Source organism: Sciurus carolinensis, chromosome 11 (genome assembly GCF_902686445.1).
Source record: "Sciurus carolinensis chromosome 11, mSciCar1.2, whole genome shotgun sequence".
Lineage (NCBI taxonomy): Eukaryota > Metazoa > Chordata > Mammalia > Rodentia > Sciuridae > Sciurus > Sciurus carolinensis.
In genome coordinates this window covers 28,109,557-28,129,927 of record NC_062223.1, presented here as the reverse complement: position 1 = coordinate 28,129,927, position 20,371 = coordinate 28,109,557, and the positions used below count along the sequence as shown (strand labels likewise).

General features: G+C 37.3%; 1 protein-coding gene and 1 pseudogene across 1 annotated transcript; one reads left to right on the top strand and one right to left on the bottom strand.

Moving 5' to 3' along the window:
• Positions 1–349: 349 nt before the first annotated feature.
• Positions 350–1,245, bottom strand: LOC124959343 (olfactory receptor 4C13-like; annotated as a pseudogene).
• A 9,206-nt stretch (positions 1,246–10,451) lies between these two features.
• Positions 10,452–11,360, top strand: LOC124960180 (olfactory receptor 140-like). Its single transcript, XM_047518759.1, has one exon. It carries the CDS (start codon positions 10,452–10,454, stop codon positions 11,358–11,360), a length of 909 nt encoding a protein of 302 aa, XP_047374715.1.
• The last annotated feature ends 9,011 nt before the right edge of the window (positions 11,361–20,371 follow it).

The window sequence follows — 20,371 nt, the reverse complement described above, 5'->3', positions numbered from 1 at the left end:
AGAAGTGTTTACCTGATTTAGCGTTATAGATGTAATTGATCAATACCAGTGTTTTTTTGACATCTTTACTTTTATTAGGAGGAAGCACTATAAATCCATATAAATAGATAAAGTTAGAAAAAAACAGCCAGATTTGGTAGAAACTTGTAATATGTATAAATTGTCCTGGGTTAGGTTGTCTCCATTTTCTGAACCTATTTCTACTTCTTTCAAAGCAGAGTTTATGAATAACAGTTATTTTTCATGACCTTCCGACATATTTTGCTGAGATATTACAAAATATTCATTCATCCTTTCCTCTCTCGAATCAATGTTGGGATTTAGGCACATTTATTTATTAAATAATTTTTCTGCTAAACAATTTTTTAATGGCACTTTCCATTGGAGTATTTCTCAAAGTGCAGATCACAGGATTTAACATGGGTGTTATTATGGTATGGAATCAGCAACTGCTTTATCAATGGATAAGTTAGTTGGAGGTCTCATGTACACAAATATGCAGGGAACAAATAATAAAATTACCACTGTAATGTGGGAGACACAGGTGGACAGGGCCTTGTGCCTGCCCTCCATGCTGTATGTCGTTAGGGAGTGCAGAATGACCACATAGGAGATCAGCAGGAGGAGGAAGTTTAACAGGCACGTGAACCCACTGTTGGCAGCAACAAAGAGCCCCAGAGTGTGGGTATCAGTGCAGGCCAGATTGAGCAAAGGGTTCAGATCACACATAAAGTGATCTATGACATTAGGGCCACAGAAGGGTAGTGGGAAGATGAAGAGCAGCTGGATGGTTGCATGGAGAAAGCCTCCCACCCAGGACATTCCCACTGCACACTCTCCAGTTCATGATGGTTGCATAGTGCAAGGGTTCGCACATAGCGGTCATAGGCCATCACTGTGAGCAGAATAATCTCAGCACCTGTAAAGAAATGTTCCCCAAAGACTTGGGCCATGCATCCATTAAATCGGATGGTCTTCTTTTCATGGAGTGAATCCAAGATCAGTTTAGGAGTACTGGCAGATGCATAGCAGGCATCAATAAAGGAGAAATAGGTCAGGAAAAAGTACATGGGGGAGCCCAAGAGTGAGCTGGCAATGATGGTTATCACTATAAGCAAATTTCCTGCCATAGGGATGATGTAGATGAGCAGAAACAACAAATATAATTTTCTGCATCTTTGGGTTTTGTGTAAGTCCCTGAAGAACAAACTCTGTCACATTGTTTGTAGACTCCATGTGCTTCATGTGGCGGTTTATTATATTACCTGGAAAGGTTGACAGAACCTTGGATTTATTTAACTTTTCCATTGTAATAAACATTAAATGCCTGAATTCCACTGAGTTGTGAAATCTTAAGATATTTGTATATTTTTGTGGTATCATTTATGTTTTTAGATGGATCTGAATTCTTGAGGATTTCTCAAATTGATCCTGTGTGAATAGTATGAAAAAAGTACTATGTACTTTTGTAAACTGGATGATAGGTATCTTAGTATCTGAAATGAGTTTCACCCTGAATTGAAATAAAAGATTTCATACACCAGTAGTAGCTTAACCCAAAAAGGGAGGTAGAAGATGAATGTGCTAGATATCTATTTAAATGTAAAGAATTTTACACCTTATTAGGAAATGGAGAATGACAAATGAGAATAGAGAATGAGTAAAAGGATCACAAGGATGTTGAATAAGGGGACTCTTGGCTACTTGATGGACATGGGGAATACCAATGTCTGAGGTTAAAATTCAGGATTTTCTTTTTATTATACTTTATGATATACATGAGTCATCTACTTCAGCCAAGGGTCCATATACTGAAGGGACAGAGGGGAGGATTGGAGCGGCCCAGAGAAGTGGTGATGAGGTCAAGGGCGCATGGTCAGGGAATAGTGGCATAGACAGTGATAACGAGGATGGTGCTGATGAGAGCAGTAGTGACAGCAAACACTTACACACCAGTTTCCGTGTGCCAGGCATTTTTCTGAGCCTTTTACATACATCTCATTTTTTGTTCGTAATGACCTTAAGAAGAAGGCACTATTTATAGCCTGATTTTATAGATGAGGGAAGGAGGCACAGAGGGTTACAGGTTAAATGATTTCCCCAAAGGGAAATACCAGAAGCCCCAAAATTGAGTGTTGGATTGGTTTATTTGTACTGTAAAAGTGTGACCCTGGAAAGCTGGAAAACCTGGGGCCACTGCCTCTGCATTCGTGTCCTCCTTCATCCACCTCTCTGTGATTCCACACCCTGGCCCTGGACCACACTCAGTAGACCTGGTGGCAGCTCTCAGAGGACTATGATATTTAAATTACTGGTCCAGTGCCAACTTCTCCCAGCTTGGGAGGCAGAGAGGGTTGGTCCCTTTCAGAGCTCACTTTCCAGCTCAGACATGCAGGGAAGACACTTTGAACTTATTCTAGTTTTGGGGGCAGGAAGGAAAATGGGGCTAAGGTGTTCCCAGTCTGGTTGGATCACATATTCAGTGACTTCATCCAAGTGTCCATACACCAGGGATAGATAGAGCTGGGATCATCAAGGAGACAGAGTAGCCATCTCCTCCACTTCTCCTCTTCTCTCTCTCTGACTCCAGGGAGCCAGCAAGGTGCAGAACAAGATGTACAACCACATCAGGTGAGTTTGGTGCTGTGGTGTTTGTAACATGTGGCATATTGAGAACCACCCTGTTAGGCAGAATCCAAAATGTCAACAGGCACTTCAGAAATTTGCAATACTTCAGACTTTTTCCCTAGAGAAAATGTCTTAGCAAGAGAATAAAACCATACCTTATTCAAATCTTTCAACTTGGCTGGACAAGTAAGTTTTTTTCAATATGACATCTTTTCTGTTAAGTTTAAATTTTCTACTGTTTCCAACATTAAAGGGAATGAAATAACCAGTTTGACTCTTTGTTATGGCACTATTTTCTCTGCTGAATTTAAATTAAAGTGTCCAAAGTCACATTATATACTTGATATAGAATTTGAATTGAGAAAAGAGACAAATTAAAAAAAAAACTTACTATTTTTCCTAGAATTTTATGGTGTCCACAGTTTGTTCATATATTTTCTCACCTGATCTTTTCAACATGCTTCAGAGGCAGGTAGACTACATTTTGGAATTTTGATTTTACAAATGAATCTGAAGGTCAAACTGGCTGAATGGGGGAGTTGGGACTTCCATGGTTTGATGTCTAATTGAGATTCCCAAGTCCAATAGCTCTGAGGACATGCCATCAGGCCCAGAAATTGAAAGTCCCAATCCAGCGTAGTATGTCTTCTACCCATTGGAATTAGGATATATTTCTTTGTATGGTTTATTCAATCATCCTGGGTCAGCTCTCTTTAATTTTGTAAGAATACAAGAAAGCAGACAATGTAAAAATTTCTGAAGTTCTTTCTCCAAAAGATACTACCTTTAAAAAATACTAACAGTGATTGCCATTCGGGCTTTTGTGCTGGGTGTTACTGACATCTTGCTAAGGTACAATATTGTTCAGATTACAGAGGTATTGTTGCCTAATTCAGGGAAATGATTTAGGTGAGTCAATTTAGCAGACTGTGATATTGTGAAAGTTGGAGTAGGAGAATCCCCTTTTCACTGTGGACTAGTTATGATATCAATGGGCAAATTATTTTATCTCTCTATGTATCTGTTTCTTCCTTTGTAAAATAGAAATAAAAATAATACTAATTGACCCTTAAAAAATTACTAATAATGAATGTAACTGGCAATTCAATAACAACTCTGTAACATGCTGTAAAGAATCTTCTTTTGGCTTTCTTTGTTTTTGACTGTCAAGATTATAGGTGAGTACTGGAAGCATCAGCAGTGGTTCCACATATTTGAAGTTTTTAAGTCCTAAATGGCAATTTTTGATGTCAGGAGTCAGAGTTTAGAGGTAGAGAAGGGCATGTCAGAACTCTAAGTAAAGGAGATTCAAGATTAGGAGGACTGGGGTGGGGTAGAGAACATAGCGTGGTGGACGGTTCAAGGAGCTATCAACCAGGGTCCAGCTGGGGTTGATTTCAATGGACACAGGTAATGGTTATGCAGCAGCAGAGTGCACGCAGAGCTGAGTTTAGCATTTGTGAGTAGATTTGGAGTGGCTCCCCGCTCTTTGCATTGTGTCAGGTGGGACTCCTCTTATGATCATTCAGCTCCTTTGGTAAAGCTCTGTCCCAGCACTAAGCACAATGTATGTATTGGAACACTCATTTGGATTAAGATGTGAGTGATTTTTGTTTTTGTTTTTGATCTAGGCTCAAGTCCTTTCCATAATAAAACAGAAAAGGGCAATTTTGCATGAGCACTCTTCTCCATCTTTCTTTCTTTCTTTCTTTCTTTCTTTCTTTCTTCTTTCTTTCTTTCTTTCTTTCGATACTAATGATCAAACCCAGAGGCACTTAACCACTGAGCCACATCCCCAGTCTCCTCCCCTTTTATATTTTATTTAGAGACAGGGTCTACACCAGCTTGCTTAAGGCCTTGCTAAGTTGCTGAGGTTGGTTTTTAACTCACAATCCTCCAACTTCATCTGCCCAAGCCACTGGGATTTCAGGCATGTGCCACCATGCCTGGCCTCCATTTGCATTCTTAAAAGAGATCAGGGTATTCTTTGGGACTGGTGGGTCCCTAATAGCAATTGGATCCATCTGTGGATCCTGGGTCCCAGTCATGAATGTTCTGATTTAATGATCATATGGCCCCCAAATCTATTTATCCAGAGTGAGCATCCACTCTTTTGAAGGAATATTATTATCATTCCCAGATGACTACAACTGAAAATTTAGTATGCTTGGGTTATTCGCTTAGGTATATTCAGATGGCTTCCACTCAAGTCCAAATACCACTGCTTACTGGTCATTGGAAGTAAGTTGGAGCATGCTACTTATCTTCTCTTGACATAGCTTCTTCATCATAAAGGTGACATGTATCTCTTTAAAGATTGTTGTGGAAATTCTATGAAATAATCATTTAAAGAGTCTGTACGTTAAGTTGCCTCAAATTCAGTGCTATATTTTAAAAGTTTGTTAAAATAGACACTCTTTTCAAAATTGTTTGGAATTTCTAAGTTAGCATTCTGTGTTTTAAAATTATATTAGATTGATGGTACACCTTGTATTTGGCAAATATTTTGCATGTTGATAACATTTTCTAAGTCATTTTCTTAAATAAGAATGAGGATTTTGTAAAATACAGTATGATGATTCAGCATTATGAGAAAAACTGGTGTGTTTCAACTGGCACCCAACAAAATCTTACCTACACAGCATTTATATTTTAATGAATAGAACTTCAGTGTATGCTTGGTAGGATATTGCAAGACTTTTCTTTTACACAGTGGTGCTCTATCATGTTGTTTTCTTCCAAAAAAAAGCATCTGAACATTTTCATTTTCTTGTCCAAAGGCATCCACCTCTAAGTGTGTATTTATTTGTTTAAAATATTTTCCCTGTTAGAGCATTTTGAAAATGTGTTTCTTCACCTAGAATAGGTTTCATATACTTACGGCCAATTGATTATGAATCTCAATAGTATGTCTAATCTTGGAAAAAATAAACATGTTAGATTAAAATTTCTTATAAAATCTTTAAGCCATACAGTTGTGGGCTTGTGCATGATTTAATAGTATTCTTTTGATCTTTCCTACAGTGGCTTTGAGAAATCATGTTGCTGTGAATTGTACTCAATAGAGTGCTTTTAAATGGAAAAAATAAGGAGCTTAGCACAAAGCCTGAAACATGTCAAATATTAACACATGTTGGTTTTCTCTCTATAAAAAAAAAAAGCCTATCTGTATTCCTTGAATTTTCTCACCAGGTCCAACTCTCCAGGATCCTGAATCATGTGATGTGTCAGGGCTTCAAACAGATGATTGCTGTCTCCTAGTTATATTGAAATCCTGGAAAATCACCTTTTGGTGAGGGTTTCAAAAAAACTTCTGTTCATTGAGAAGACATTACTCAACCAAACAAGATTTAGTTTTAAATAGTTTAACCAACTCTGTGGTTGGTTATAGACAATTTGGAAGAGTTACGAATAAAAGGGAAAGAGAAAAGTCACGCTGAAATGACAATGGAAAGGCACTACCTTCAAAGGCTGCCCCCACCCCTGCATTTCTGTATTTGGTTCTTCATTTTTATCCATTGTAATGAATCAGCAGTCATAAATAAAGTGTTTCCCTGAGTTCTGTGAGCAGTTAAAGTCCATTAACAATGAGGAGGGCTTTGTGGGAACCCCTGATTTGCAGCCAAGTTAGACAGAAATGCAGGCAACCTGGGAACACACTACTTATTCTTGGGGTGTGGAGTTAGAGGTAGATTTGAGGGACTGAGCCCTTTACTTGGGGGTTCTATGCTAACTACCTGTCAGTAGTTAGGGTCAGAATGAAAATAAACTATGGGACACCCAATTGGCCTCTGTAGAACATTGGAGTATTTATTGCTTAAGGTGGAAAATTGCACATTGGGTCTCAGGACTGTTATGAGGAGAGGAACAATCTTTTTCTTTTAGGTCAAGTCCTGTTTTTCTACTTATGAGCTTTGGGATAGAGGCTAATTTTGATGAAAATGGGGAGTTAATTTTATCATCTATGAAGGGAAAATAAACCTGCTTTTAGTCTCACTTTAGTGATGAAATAACATGATGCATAATAAAGTCCCGAGTTATACATTCAATTAGAACAATTACAAGGCATAAAAATTTCTCTACCAGTTCTAACAGCTGCTTTGTCAAGAAACCTAAAGAGTTGGCATCTCAGAGGCTGAGATTAGGAACTACTGATTATACATTAAGGTCCTTTTAGCATCAGTAGTATCTAAAGGAGGTACTATACTGGATAGAAAAGCATAAGAAGCTGTTCAAAATCAGTAGCATTAAACAAATGTTTACATCATAATACTAATCAGGATAGCATTAAATACATGGTATGATTTACAAAGTATAAATGAGAAATGAACAAAGATCCCTATATGGAAAAAGTATAGATGAAAAATACATTAGGATACATTCTATCATTCTCTTAAAGTGCCAGTGTTTTAAAATAGTGTTCTTGTAATTTTACATGCTTTTGTGATGGAGTGATGTTTTGTTATATAATTTTGACTTGGACTCTTTCCATTTGCATTTTTTAATATTATTTCAAGAGGAATACTGAGCATCTGAGTGCTCAATGAAACTAATAAACTAGTAATTGCAGAGGTTGAAAACATACATTAGGAAGCTGTCTGCTTTCTTTTTTGGATGGCAGAACTAAGTAAAAATATTCTTCCTTTTAAATGTTTCTAAACTATGTCCAATAATCATAGGTAGTTTTCATTGTCATCCTCTCTTCCCTCTCTTCCTGAGAAGTTCACATTTCCCAGTGTGAAGCCAGCAACTTTGCCTTCTCTTCTGTTCCTTTTGTGCTCTCTGTGGGCTGAGCAGTCTGGGTCCAAGAGGAAACACTGTCAAGTCCGAGGGGCTTCAGGCTGAGAAGTCAGAAGTCTTGGAGTGTTTCCTACAACTTGGACCAGCTACTTAATTTTTCCAGATCAAAATTTTAACATTTTTCAAACCAAAGACATTTGTATCAGATTATCGTATGAATCTCTTTCCTTAATGACTTTTTAGAAAAGAAAATCAAGAGAGATGGTTCAAGAGGTCCCCAGTAGCCCATAGGTGGATGAAATTCTTTGAACCCAGGTCACTTAGATTTTGATAGATTTCCAATTCAGAGAAGAGACTATGGAGCTGCAGTTTCTCACTACATCTATTTTCTCCCTGTAGGGATGTCTTTTAACCGTATCTAGGCATTTATCCTGTGCATGATTCCAAGAAGGGGAAGGAAGACCGGATGATGTAGAAGAATGAACCAGAAGACCTGTTAAGAATCCTGTTACTTCTAGATGTCTTTCCTGTTAGAATGGAATAAAAATTCCAGTGAGAAGGTATCAACTTGATTATTAATTCCAGAAAAACTTACAGGAGAGGAAGTGTAATCATTGTCTGCTGTATGGTCATGTTGAGTTAACCAAGAGTTGTAGAATAATATAATCACACAAGGAGACATGGGGTAGAAGAATTTATAAGAATGTGTTTGTGGTGGGGAATGGGGTGGATTATAAGAGAATTTAATCTTCATATCTCACAGGAGGAAGCCAAAGAAACAAAACTGAGCAACCTCCCAATAGCAGCAGTACAAGGATGTTCTTTAGGAAGACTGAAGCCTGTACTGACAGCAGACAGTTAAGAAATGGAAAAAAAAAATGTTGCCTTTTAATGGGAATTGGGGGTAGCAAAGGAGGAACACTGTACTGCTTGTTTTCATTACAAGTCTTATAGAATCATTTAACTTTTAAAATTCTTTATAAATATAAATTCTTATTTTAAATAAAGGAACAATCAGCAAAAACAAAGTTATCCACTGCTCTAGGTTCAATTATTGCAATTTTCTTATGTTTTTGGATTTTAGTTTTAATTTATTCAGTGTATTTCATTAGACACTCTCTAGGCTCTGCATATTAAATATGCAGAACTCCTACTTTCAAGATATTGCAAGTGTAAGGTAGGTGGAAGTAGAACAATACAAGATAGTGTGCAAAGAGTTAGGATGCAGATACAATCTGCAGATGTTGGGAGTGCAGTGGAAGGTCTTAGAACAGAGCCCTGTAGGGGAAGAGATCATATTCCTTTTGGAGATGAATGATATTTGAGTCTGTTTTTGCAGGATGTATAAGAGTAAGCTTGCAGAGTAAGAGAGGCTGTGTGAGATCACGGGAGTAGCATGTGGAAGGCAAGGAGTTGAAAGTGAGCCTGGCTTGACCAAGGAGTTAGAGTAGGCTATATGGCTAAGGCACACAGCAGTGTCAGAGACGGGACCTGAAGGACAAGGGGGATGGGTCAGTGTGGTCCTTGTAATGAGAATAAAATGCTTGGATTTTATTCGAAAGAAGGTACAGAGCATGAAGCTAATTTCTTTCCTCTTTCTTCTGCTGGCATATCTGCATAACCAATTTCACATTCTTTACTTGTGTGCCCAAGCAACTTTCTTCTCTCTTCTTCCAAACTACCTCAGTATGAGGAAAATTTTGTAAGCTAGTCTCTCTCTGGTTAGCTTCATACTCAAGACAACAATTAGCTACATTCCACCCAACACACCAGAGAATTTCTGGGAAGTTGGTTTTCCTTCCACACAGACTTGTACGAAAAGAGGTTACATTAAGGACAATCTTGATGTTTGTCCTTGTCCAAAAAGATGGCAGCCTTACAACACAATGTTTTCTCCAAGGAGCAAGGAAGCAGAAGACATAGATTTTGAAGTGAAAACAGAAGGATAGAGGACCACTTTTCCCCTTTTAGTTATTTATGTTTAAAGTTGGTATAAAACATTGATTTTTTGATCTTTTATAAATTGATTTATAAATCATTTTTCTATTTAAATGTTTGTAAATGGCATTACCTTACAATACAACTATTTAACAGTGAATGTGTTTATATGTCTTGCTTTTGCACCTTTAAAACAATAAGATGCATTTTGCACTCTTAGTGTTTTTATTTATTTTATTTGGTAATTATAGTTTTGAAAATATGAAAAACTGCAAGTAAAGAGGAACCTTGGGAAGACTTCAAACTGGGTAATGATTGAATGATCAACTCCTAGGAATTTCACTGTGGCAGCCATGTGAACTATTGATCATGTGTTTGAGACACAAGGTAGAAGAGATCAGTTATGATGTTGTTGAAGCCTCATCTTATTTTGCTAATTCACCTAAATCTAGTGCTGACAAGAAATTGCATAAAATTCTTAGGGAAAGTATTTTCCTACAATTGACTATTTTAATGAAAAATACATAATTTAAAAATTGCATGTGAACTGAAAATAATAAATATGCATAATTATGGGGTACAATGTGATTTTTTTGCCTTTTTATAAATTGTTCAGGATCTTTTGATTAACATGGAATGTAATGGGACATGTCAATGAGCTTCAGTGTGATATTTCAGCACAGGCGCACAACATGCACTGATCAAGTCAGGGCAATTAGCATTTCCCTCTTATTATTTCTTTATACTTGGAACCTTGAATGTCTTGTTTTCTAAATCTTCATGAAACATATAACAGAGTGCCATAAACTATAATCACTGCATTATGTTGCAGAACACCATTATAGAAACTCCGTGAAGAAATCTTCAATCTGAAAAAGGCTAATTTTAAAAAGTATTGCTTTTTATTTGTCAAAAAGCAAGAGATGCAATATTTTGAAAATTATTCATTTTGTCTATTACTTATGTTTTCAATCAAAATCACTAATTAGAAATGTAGAACATGATTGGCACTATTTGTGGGTCTTGGGGATTCAGGGTTTAGGTTCATTGTATTCCACAAATCCTGATTTCCCCAGGATTTTGAAATGTCTCTAAAGAGATGTAATAAAACTTTCATGGAAATTTCTTTTTGCAGCTCCGGATCCATGGATAGTCACCGAAACATCACAGAATTTTTCATGTTGGGACTCTCACAAAATCCTGAGGTGCAGAGATTTTTATTTGTGCTCTTTTTGCTTGTCTACCTGGTGTCTGTTGGGGGCAACCTACTTATCATGATCACCATTATCTTCAGCCCCTCCTTGGGCTCCCCTATGTACTTTTTCCTCTCATGTTTGTCCTTTATCGACACTTGCTATTCCTCATGTATGACCCCCAAACTCATTGCTGACTCCTTGTATGAAGGCAGGGCCTTCTCTTTTGAGGGCTGCTTGACTCAGTTTTTTGTTGCTCATTTATTGGGAGGAACTGAGATTATCCTGCTCACAGTGATGGCCTATGACCGCTATGTGGCCATCTGCAAACCTCTGCACTACACAACCCTCATGACCAGGCAGCTCTGCACCATGCTGGTGGGGGTGGCTTGGCTGGGGGGCTTCCTGCATTCCTCAGTGCAGCTCCTCCTGGTCCTTCGGCTGCCCTTCTGTGGGCCCAATGTGATCGATCACTTTGTGTGTGACTTGTACCCTTTGCTGGAGCTGGCCTGCACCAACACAGGTGCCATTGGTCTGCTGGTGGTGGCCAATAGTGGTGTGATCTGCCTGCTGAACTTCCTCATGCTGGCTGCCTCCTACGTGGTGATCCTGCGCTCCTTGAGGTCCCAGAGTGCAGAGGGGAGACGCAAAGCCCTCTCCACCTGTGGGGCCCACTTCACGGTGGTGGCCTTGTTCTTTGTGCCCTGTATATTTATTTACATGCGCCCATCATCCACTTTGTCCATAGACAAAATAGTGGCTGTGTTTTATTGTATTTTGACACCCATGTTCAATCCCCTGATTTATACCCTGAGAAATGCAGAGATGAAAAATGCTGTAAAGAATCTCTGGAAGAAATGAGCAATTGTGGATGGATGACACAGGCACAGGGGGGAAAGAAATAATAAGCCACTCTCAGAATTAATATTGTCATGATGAAACATGAGAGATCATCAAAAATTTCTGCAGAGAACTGATTAGAGTATTTGAATTCCTGCCTAATCTATCCATGCTTCAAAGTATTGCCAAACAAATGATTATATAACAGTTCAAATTCTTCTTAATGGGTTCAACTTCAGAGCATAGAAGAGCAACCTCTCTCTTCCTCACCTGTGCTTCAGAGAGAGCTTGCTTCAGCTGGGCATGCTGAGTATCTATGATGAGTACAATTCTTGTGTTAAAACATCAGCATCCAACTCTGGACACCAGAATACTGATCACTTTAGTGACTGCTGGTTCACTTACGTTTTCTATCCTATGATAATATTGGAAGAATCTATAGCTTGGGACACTGAGAATAGAGCAAATGAAATTAGGAATGACTTCAGTCAAATCATGGAAGTATGCAGAACTGGTTCATGATAAAATTAATGTGAGCATGATTATATGTAATAAACTATAATATACTATAAATTCTGAAATAAATTCCTACACAGTATGTCAGGTGAACTTCCCCCCAAAATGACTGAATATTGACTTAATGTTAGCCATTGTGCTAATCATTGGATAAGCAAGGTCACATAGAGTTCTCATAAGAAATTGACATGGTTTTACTTTTAAAAAATTGGAAGCTAGAGGAAAATAAAATGGGGGGAAACAGCAATGCCATAAAAGTAGAAGGGAGTTCATTAGGGTAGAGGAGGATGATTAGGGAGAGGGAGGGAAGAAGGTGGGAGAGGTATTGGGGAGTGAACGTGGTGATCAAATTATGTTTTAATGTATGTTTGAATATACCACAATGAAACTTACCATTCTGTATAATTAATATGCACCAATAAAAAAATTAAAACGTTATTGAAGTTATTCATAGAAGTTGGGTTACTTACTCACGGTTGAGCTGGAGTGTGTATACACATCTTTCTTGCCTTCAAGTTGCATTTTGCCAGATGCACAGCACTTCCTGATTTACCAGTCTTCCTGTATGCTTTAGTTTGTTCATATTTCCCCTCATAAGCTTTTAATCAATGTCAATCAACTGCCCTTGTATGATATGTTTGTGTCCAAATTTATTTAGAATCCATCCAGAGTCATTATCAAGTTCATCATCAAGGTGGTATGGATTCCTCTAATCCACTTGATAAACTGTTTGCCATTCCTGATTGATTTTGTGCTCCCATTAAGATGTGTTAGTGTTCATTTTTATGTTTCACTGCAACTTGGGCCTTTTGAATTCTCTGATCAACTTTCCCAGGTATTCTGCTTGAGGGCTGGATTTGTTTGTATCACAGTGAAAGTGGTTTTAATTTTTTTTTAATATTTCTTTTTTTTTTTGCAAGGATAATGAAAAAGAGTGAGAAACATCATTGTGTGCAATAATGTTTTCTGTGCAGTGACACTGGTTTCATTAGCTTGCAATTTTACTGTTTCATATTTAATGCCAGTTATATACAGATTTTCAATTTTATGTTCCATGGTACACTCATTTTATGATTGCATTTAAAAGATATTCATCTTTACTTATTGTTGTAGAAAGTGTTTGCAATATAATATGGAATTTAAAAAGTAGGTTATAAAACAACATACAGCTACTGGTGTAAAGTTCCGTACCTTATCACTAGGTGCACTTGTGGTTCAGTATCTGTTTTGAAGTAACTTTGTCAAAATGGTAGCAACTCAGGGATTGGATTACATTTTACTTTGTGAATTTTATTTATATCTTGTGTTAGTTTTATTTACAATAAGCATATATAGTTTTCCAAAGCAACCAAGGTATATAAAAACAGAATGTGCTAGTTTTCATAAATAAACTGTTTCTGTTTTGATAAAAATCAAAACTCAAATGCTGTTCTGTATTCTGGGGGCAAAGCAGTGAATATAATCACACTAACATCTCTGTCTTCAAGGAATGGCTTACTTCCTGGAAGACCCTCTGGATGGAAGATGAGCTGGCAGAGGATTTGGTATCAAAACTCATGTTTTATCGCACTGCATCTTATTTAAATAACTCTGAAAGTGTTTTCATAAATCTTTTTTATGAAAATGATGGAAAAATGAGAGGTAATCACAGCTTTTTTTTAGCATTTAAGCATGAGAGATTTGTTTTCTAATTTATTTTTATTGATGCACTACAATTTATAGTAGTGGAATTCATTATGCTGTATTTTATAGGCACATAATGTAAAATTTCATATGCACATAACATTTTCTGGTACATTACTTTCCCCTGCCATCCTCCCTCTTCCTGATCTGGTTGCTCTACTCCACTGATTTCCCCTCTATTTTCATTAATATTTTAATTGGTACATTAAAATTTATATAAAAGAAGGATTCACTGTGGTGTAATCATATATGGACATAGCATAATTTGGTGGGTTTACGTCCCCAGTTCCTTCCATGCCTCCTCCCCCTCCCTCAGTCCCCTTCCTCTGCTAGCCTCCCATCTATTCTCATGAGATTCCTCCCTGCCTTTTTTTTTTCATTCATTTTTTTTTCTTTCTCTAGTTTTCACATATGAAAGAAAACCTTCAGCCTTTGACTTTCTGAGTCTGGTTTATTTCACTCAGCATAATAATCTCCAGTTCTGTCCATTTACCAGTGAATGACACATTTTTGTTCTTCTGTAAGGCTGAGTAAAACTCCATTAGGAATGTTTCCTTTATCCATTCATCTGCTCATGGTTCTACTGTGAATTGTGCTGCTATAAACATTGCTATGCATGTATCACTGTAGTATACTAATTTTAGTTCTTTGGGATAAATAAGGTGTGGAATAGCAGGGTCATATGGTAATTCCATTCCTAGCCTTTTGAGAAATCCCCACACCATTTTCCAAAGTGGTGGCTCTACTTTTCAGTCCCACCAACAATATATAAGTGTATTATTTCCTCCACACTCGCACTAGTAATTATTGTTATTTATATTCTTGATGATTGTCATTCTAACTGGAGTGAGATGAAATCTCAGGGTAGTTTGGATTGCATTTCCCTTATTTCTAAGGATGTTAAACATTTTTCCATATATTTATTGGCCATTTGTGTTTCTTCTTTTAAGAAATGTCTATATGCATATGTAGGAGAATGAACCTAGATCTCTATCTCACACCTTGCACAAAAATCAACTCAAAGTGGATCAAAAAGTTAGGAATTAGATCAGAAACATTGAAACTGCCTTAAGAAAACAGAATAACATGCCAATATATCGGGTACAGGCACTGACTTCCCTAAAAAAACTCCTAAGCTCAAAAAATAAAACCAAGAATCAATAAACAGGATACCATCTAATTAAAAAGCTTCTGCATATCAAAGGAAGAAATTAGGAGTGTGAAGAGAGAGCCTGCAGAATGGGAGAAAGAAATTAGGAGTGTGAAGAGAGAGCCTGCAGAATGGGAGAAAATATTTACTAGTTACTCTTTTGACAAGGGATTAATATCCAGAATTTATAAAGAACTCAAAAATTAAAAACCTCCATGCCCTCCCCCCCAAACACTAAGCTATCCAATCAATAAATGGTTAAAAGAACTAAATAGACATTTCTCAAAAGAAGTAATACAAATGGCCAACAAATACATGAAAAAAATATTCGAGGAATTTAACTGTGTATCCTGAATATAAGAATTGGCCCCACATGCAACCTCTTAGCCTCAGTGTAATAACCCTATTCTGAAGGATATCATGAGGAAAAGGATAGAACAACCTTTTAAATACATGCAGAAATACCAGAAAATCATATTATGTAATACTTCAATGGTTAGCACACCATAAGACAGCTCTTCTTTTTAAATGAAAATATCTTAGAAGTGATTTTCTCAGTTGGCTTATATGTAGCAACTTAAATCCATTCTGCCTTTCTTCCTTCCCTTTCTCCAGTTCTATTCTGCTTTAAGATTGATAAATAGTACTGATTGGAAGAGAAATGTATTTCACTGTCCTAAATAAGGATATTAAGGGTATTCAGTTACTGCATTTAGAAGTGACTATGTGTGTCTTGTAATGCACATGAATTTCACAGTTCTTGGAACCAGTTTTGGGAAAATGCTTTACTCTCCTTATCTCTCATTTTTACCAAGAACAGAGAACTTAATTTACTCAAGTACAGATTTTTCTAATCCAGGAACTTCAGTTTTAGAATAGTTTGATTTATGATGGAAACACTTTCTATGGTATGCCCCTTCCTTTTTCCCCCCCAAAGAGTATTCTATATTCCTAGAGACTTAAGTACCTGGTCACCTGTAGTTGATGGTATGGACCCTCTTGTTCCTTGCTTTGCTTTGTTTATATTCTTGCTTTTAGCATGAGTCTCATTACATCTTTCCCTAAGCATTAACGACATGTAGCGTTCCATCAAAGATTGTGGCTGAGATACAGGAGGTGCCAATTCAGGTCTGTTAAGTTGTATGGTGTTAGCTGTGGAGATAGAGCTGTATTCCTAGCAGGGATTTTCTACCTCAGTCCTTTATCCAATTTTATTTTGTTTGTATCCAAAACTTTTAGAGTTATCCTGGAATGCCCTATCTTTCATAGGTGATAGCCAATCTGCCAGCAAAATTTCTTAGCTCAATTTCAAAATATATCTCATGTCAAGGAGTTCCAGTTCCAGAAAGTTGGAATAAGCACACTCCACTCTCTCTTCCCCATGGAGAGATGTAGCAACAAAACCCAGGCAGAATACATGGAGACATTATCTGTGGATTCTGAAAAGTAACGGATGGCAGTCAGATTGAGAAGGAGATCAGAATCTGAAGTTTCTAATGTTTCTTCCTTGGTGTCACTTGACCTGGATTCAAAAGCACCCCAGAACCTGGAACTGTCCACTGGATGCCTACAGTAGAGCCCCAATAGAACTCTCTCTTGCTGGTCAGCTGTGTGGGCCAGAGAGTGAGGAGCATCTCCTTCTATTTTCCTTTTCTTCTCATCTCTCCTGTCCCACACCTTGGTCCATCCTTTGGTAGAGAAGCAGTGACAAGGGCAATAGTGATGACTGGCCAGGTGCCTAAAACTCTCAAGGAGGGGAATATTTCACCAGAGGAACTATGATCTGAAGAGCATGGGGAAAATTGCCACTGTCCTTTCTGTCCTCCTGAATCTTGGTCCTGGATACAGACTCAGTCATGGAAACTGCACATTATGAGGAAGTCAAAGTCAACTATCTAGAGGTGTAAGAGTAAAGTGTTAGAGAAATCAAAAAGAGGTGGGAGTTGAAGAGGTGATCCTGCACAGATATGCATGAATGCTGGGACTTGTCTCTGGGTTGCAAACAGGAGGGTCTATCAAAGAGATTTCTGCATTCCCAAGTTCCCCACACTATCCAAGGTAGTCAAGATATGGAATCAACCAAGGTGTCCATCAGCAAATTAATGGATGAAGAAAACATGGTGTATATACACAACACAATATTATTCAACCATAAAAGAATTAAACTCTGTCACTGTGGCAAATTGGATGAAATTCCAGGATATTAAGTTAAGTGAAATAAATCAGACACATAAAGACAAATACACATGGAGGCTGAAAATTTTGACCTCAAAGAAGGAGTGGAATAGTAATAATTAAAGGCTAGGAAAGATGGGGCAAAGAGGGAGAGGAGGAGGTTAGATAATGAATACCAAAGTACAGTTACATAGGATGAATATGTTCTCATATTCTACCACAGAGAATACTTCAGAGAAATACACAGAAAGAGTATATATTTTATAAAGAACTAGAAGAAAGGTATTTGAAGATTCTCAATACAAAAGTTTAAGGAAATTAAAATACTAATTTCTCATATTTGATCACTAAAATTGCCTACATGATTCCCATGCTCCATAAATGTGTATGATTATTATGTGTATGTTAAAAAGAAAATTAAAAACTATTTCATGTACATATATGAATATACCACAGGTAATTTCATACACACACACACACACACACACACACACACATATATATATATATCTGCAAAGCATTAATTTAAAGATATATTAATAAATAGAAGGAAGACCAGTGGAATAGAGGAAAGGGAACAGGGGAAGGGAGAAGGGGAGAGAAAAGGGAACTACTGGGGAATAAATTGTAATGAATTAAAATTCATGTTTGTATGATTATGTCAAAATGAACCCCAACATTATGTATTAACTAATTACTAATAAAAGAAAAGAAAAAAACACTCTGTAGTTTTGAGCTTAAAAAACATACCAAAGTCACTGAGAGCTGTATTATGGAGTTGACCCCCATGCAGGTCCCAAGCTAGCCACAGGTGATGGATATGTAGGAAAGATCTGAATAATATAGCAAATGATTGGATAACTGATCTGATATTGGAATTGTAGCCATAGAAAGTGGATTAGAAATCGCAACTTGAGGAGCCCACCTGCCCCCCACACCGAGGTCGGAGGCCTTGGCTGAGCCCGCCCGCCCCCCCACACCAAGCCGGACACCGACTCTGAGGCTGCCCCCATACACCAAGGTCATAGCTGAGCCTGCCTGCCCGCCTGTCCCCCTACTGCTGAGGGACACTGTGCCTGCCTCCGTGCTGACTCAGTGCACCCTTGCTGGGGCTCCCCAGCTTCTTTGGAGGTTGGTGCAGTCATTTTGAATTATTCCTGAGTGAGCGAGCATCATCGTTGGAAGGGCGGCTCCCTTCCTGAGACACCTACAAGAGACTGGAGGCCCTTTGACAGGTACTTCTATTTACTCACTTATATTTTAAACCCTTTCCCCATTCTCTGATCACAACTAGAAATATTATAAATAGTAATTGAACTGATTCTGTTTATTTTAAAAATGTTAAAGTCTTTATAGGGGCTGTCTGGTTCAGGGCTACATGTTCTTTGTATTGGATGCTCTTGGTATTGATCTCCCCTTCAAAGGAGAGGTAGTGGAAAACTGCACGGGTCATAATAAGCCTGCAGGGGGCAAACTTCAGTATCTGATCTTCACTACTAGAGGGGAATATACAGAAACAATATGAAAAAACAGGGGAAGAAAGTGTCCCTAACAAACCAAGATGCTATTGTGATAGAATCCAATGACAGCATGGCAGTAGAAATGACAGAAAAAGAGTTTAGAATCTGCAGGATTAGAATGATCCTTAAAGCAAAAGACGAAATAAGAGAGCAAATGCAGGCAATGCATGACCATTCCAGTAGACAGTTAAAAGAGCAGATGCAAGAAGCAAAAGAACACTTCAATGAAGAGATAGAGATTCTGAAAAAAAAACCAAACAGAAATAATTAAAATGAAAGAAACTATAAATCAAATTAAAAAATCAAAAGAAAGCATCACCAACAGAATAGACCTCATGGAAGACAGAATCTCAGACGATGAAGACAAAATATTCAATCTTGAAAATAAAGTTGAACAAACTGAGAAGATGTTAAGAAGTCATGAATGGAACCTCCAAGAATTATGGGATATCATGAAAAGACCAAATTTAAGAATTATTGAGATTAAGGAAGGCACAGAGATACAAACCAAAGGCATGAACAACCTGTTCAATGAAATAATATCAGAAAATTTCCCAAACCTGAAAAATGAAATGGAAAATCAAATATAAGAGGTTTACAGAACAACAGGTGCACAAAACTACAACAGATCCACACCAAGACACATTATAATGAAAATAAGTCACATTCAAAATAAAGATAGGATTTTAAAGGCTGCTAGAGAAAAGCGTCAGATTAAACATAAAGGGAAATCAATATGTATATCAGCAGATTTCTCAGCCCAGACTCTAAAAACAAGAAGGGCCTGGAACAATATATTTCAAGCTCTGAATGAACATGGATGCCAACCAAGAATACTATACCCAACAAAACTAACCTTCAGATTTGAAATGAAATAAAATCTTTCCAAGATAAACAAAAGTTAAAAGAATTTACAAATAGAAAGACTGCCCTACAGAACACTCTCAGCAAAATATTTCATGAGGAGGAAGTGAAAAACAACAATACAAGTCAGCAAAGGGAGGAACTACACTAAAGGAAAAGCCAATCAAAGGACAAGTAAAAAACAGAAAATAAGCCAAAATGAGCAAGAATACAAATCATATCTCAATAATAACCTTGAAGGTTAATGGCCTAAATTTAATAATCAAAAGACATAGACTAGCAGATTGATTAAAAAGAAAGACCCAACAACAAGCTGCCTTTAAGAGACTCATCTCATAGAAAAAGACATCCACAGACTAAAGCTGAAAGGATGGGGAAAAACATACCATGCTCATGGACCCAGTAAAAAAGCAGGGCCTCCATCCTCATATCAGATAAAGTGGACTTCAAACTTAAGTTAGTCAGAAGGGATAAAGAAGGACATTTCATACTGCTTAAGGGAAGCATAAAACAGCAAGATATAACAATTTTAAATATTTATGCCCCAAACAATGGAGCATCTACGTATATCAGACAAACCCTTCTCAATTTTAAGAATCAAATAGACCAAAACACATTAACAGTGAGGGACTTTAACACACCACTCTCACCACTGGATAGATCTTCCAAACAAAAACTGAACAAAGAAAACTATAGAACTAAATAATACAATCAATGATTTAGACTTAATGGATATTTAAGAGTATTTCATCCATCATCAAGCAAATATACTTTCTTCTCAGCAGCTCATGGATCCTTCTCCAAAATAGACCATATGCTATGCCACAAAAAAGCCATTAGTAAATACAAAAAATTAGGGATGCTACCTTGCATCCTATCAGAACAAAATGGAATGTAATTAGAATGAATGATAAAATAACAAACAAAAAATACTCATATACCTGGAGACTGAATAATATGCTGCTGAATGATGCAATGATAACAGAAGACATCAGGGAAGAAATAAAAAAAAAATTCTTAGAGGTAAATGAGAACAATGACACAACATATCAAAATCTCTGGGACACTCTGAACGCAGTATTAAGAGGAAAGTACATTGCATTGAGTTTATACATTAAAAAAAT

Excerpts from the sequence above, each read along its gene's own strand:
- LOC124960180 (XM_047518759.1), top strand. The coding sequence starts at position 10,452 with ATGGATAGTCACCGAAACATCACAGAATTTTTCATGTTGGGACTCTCA.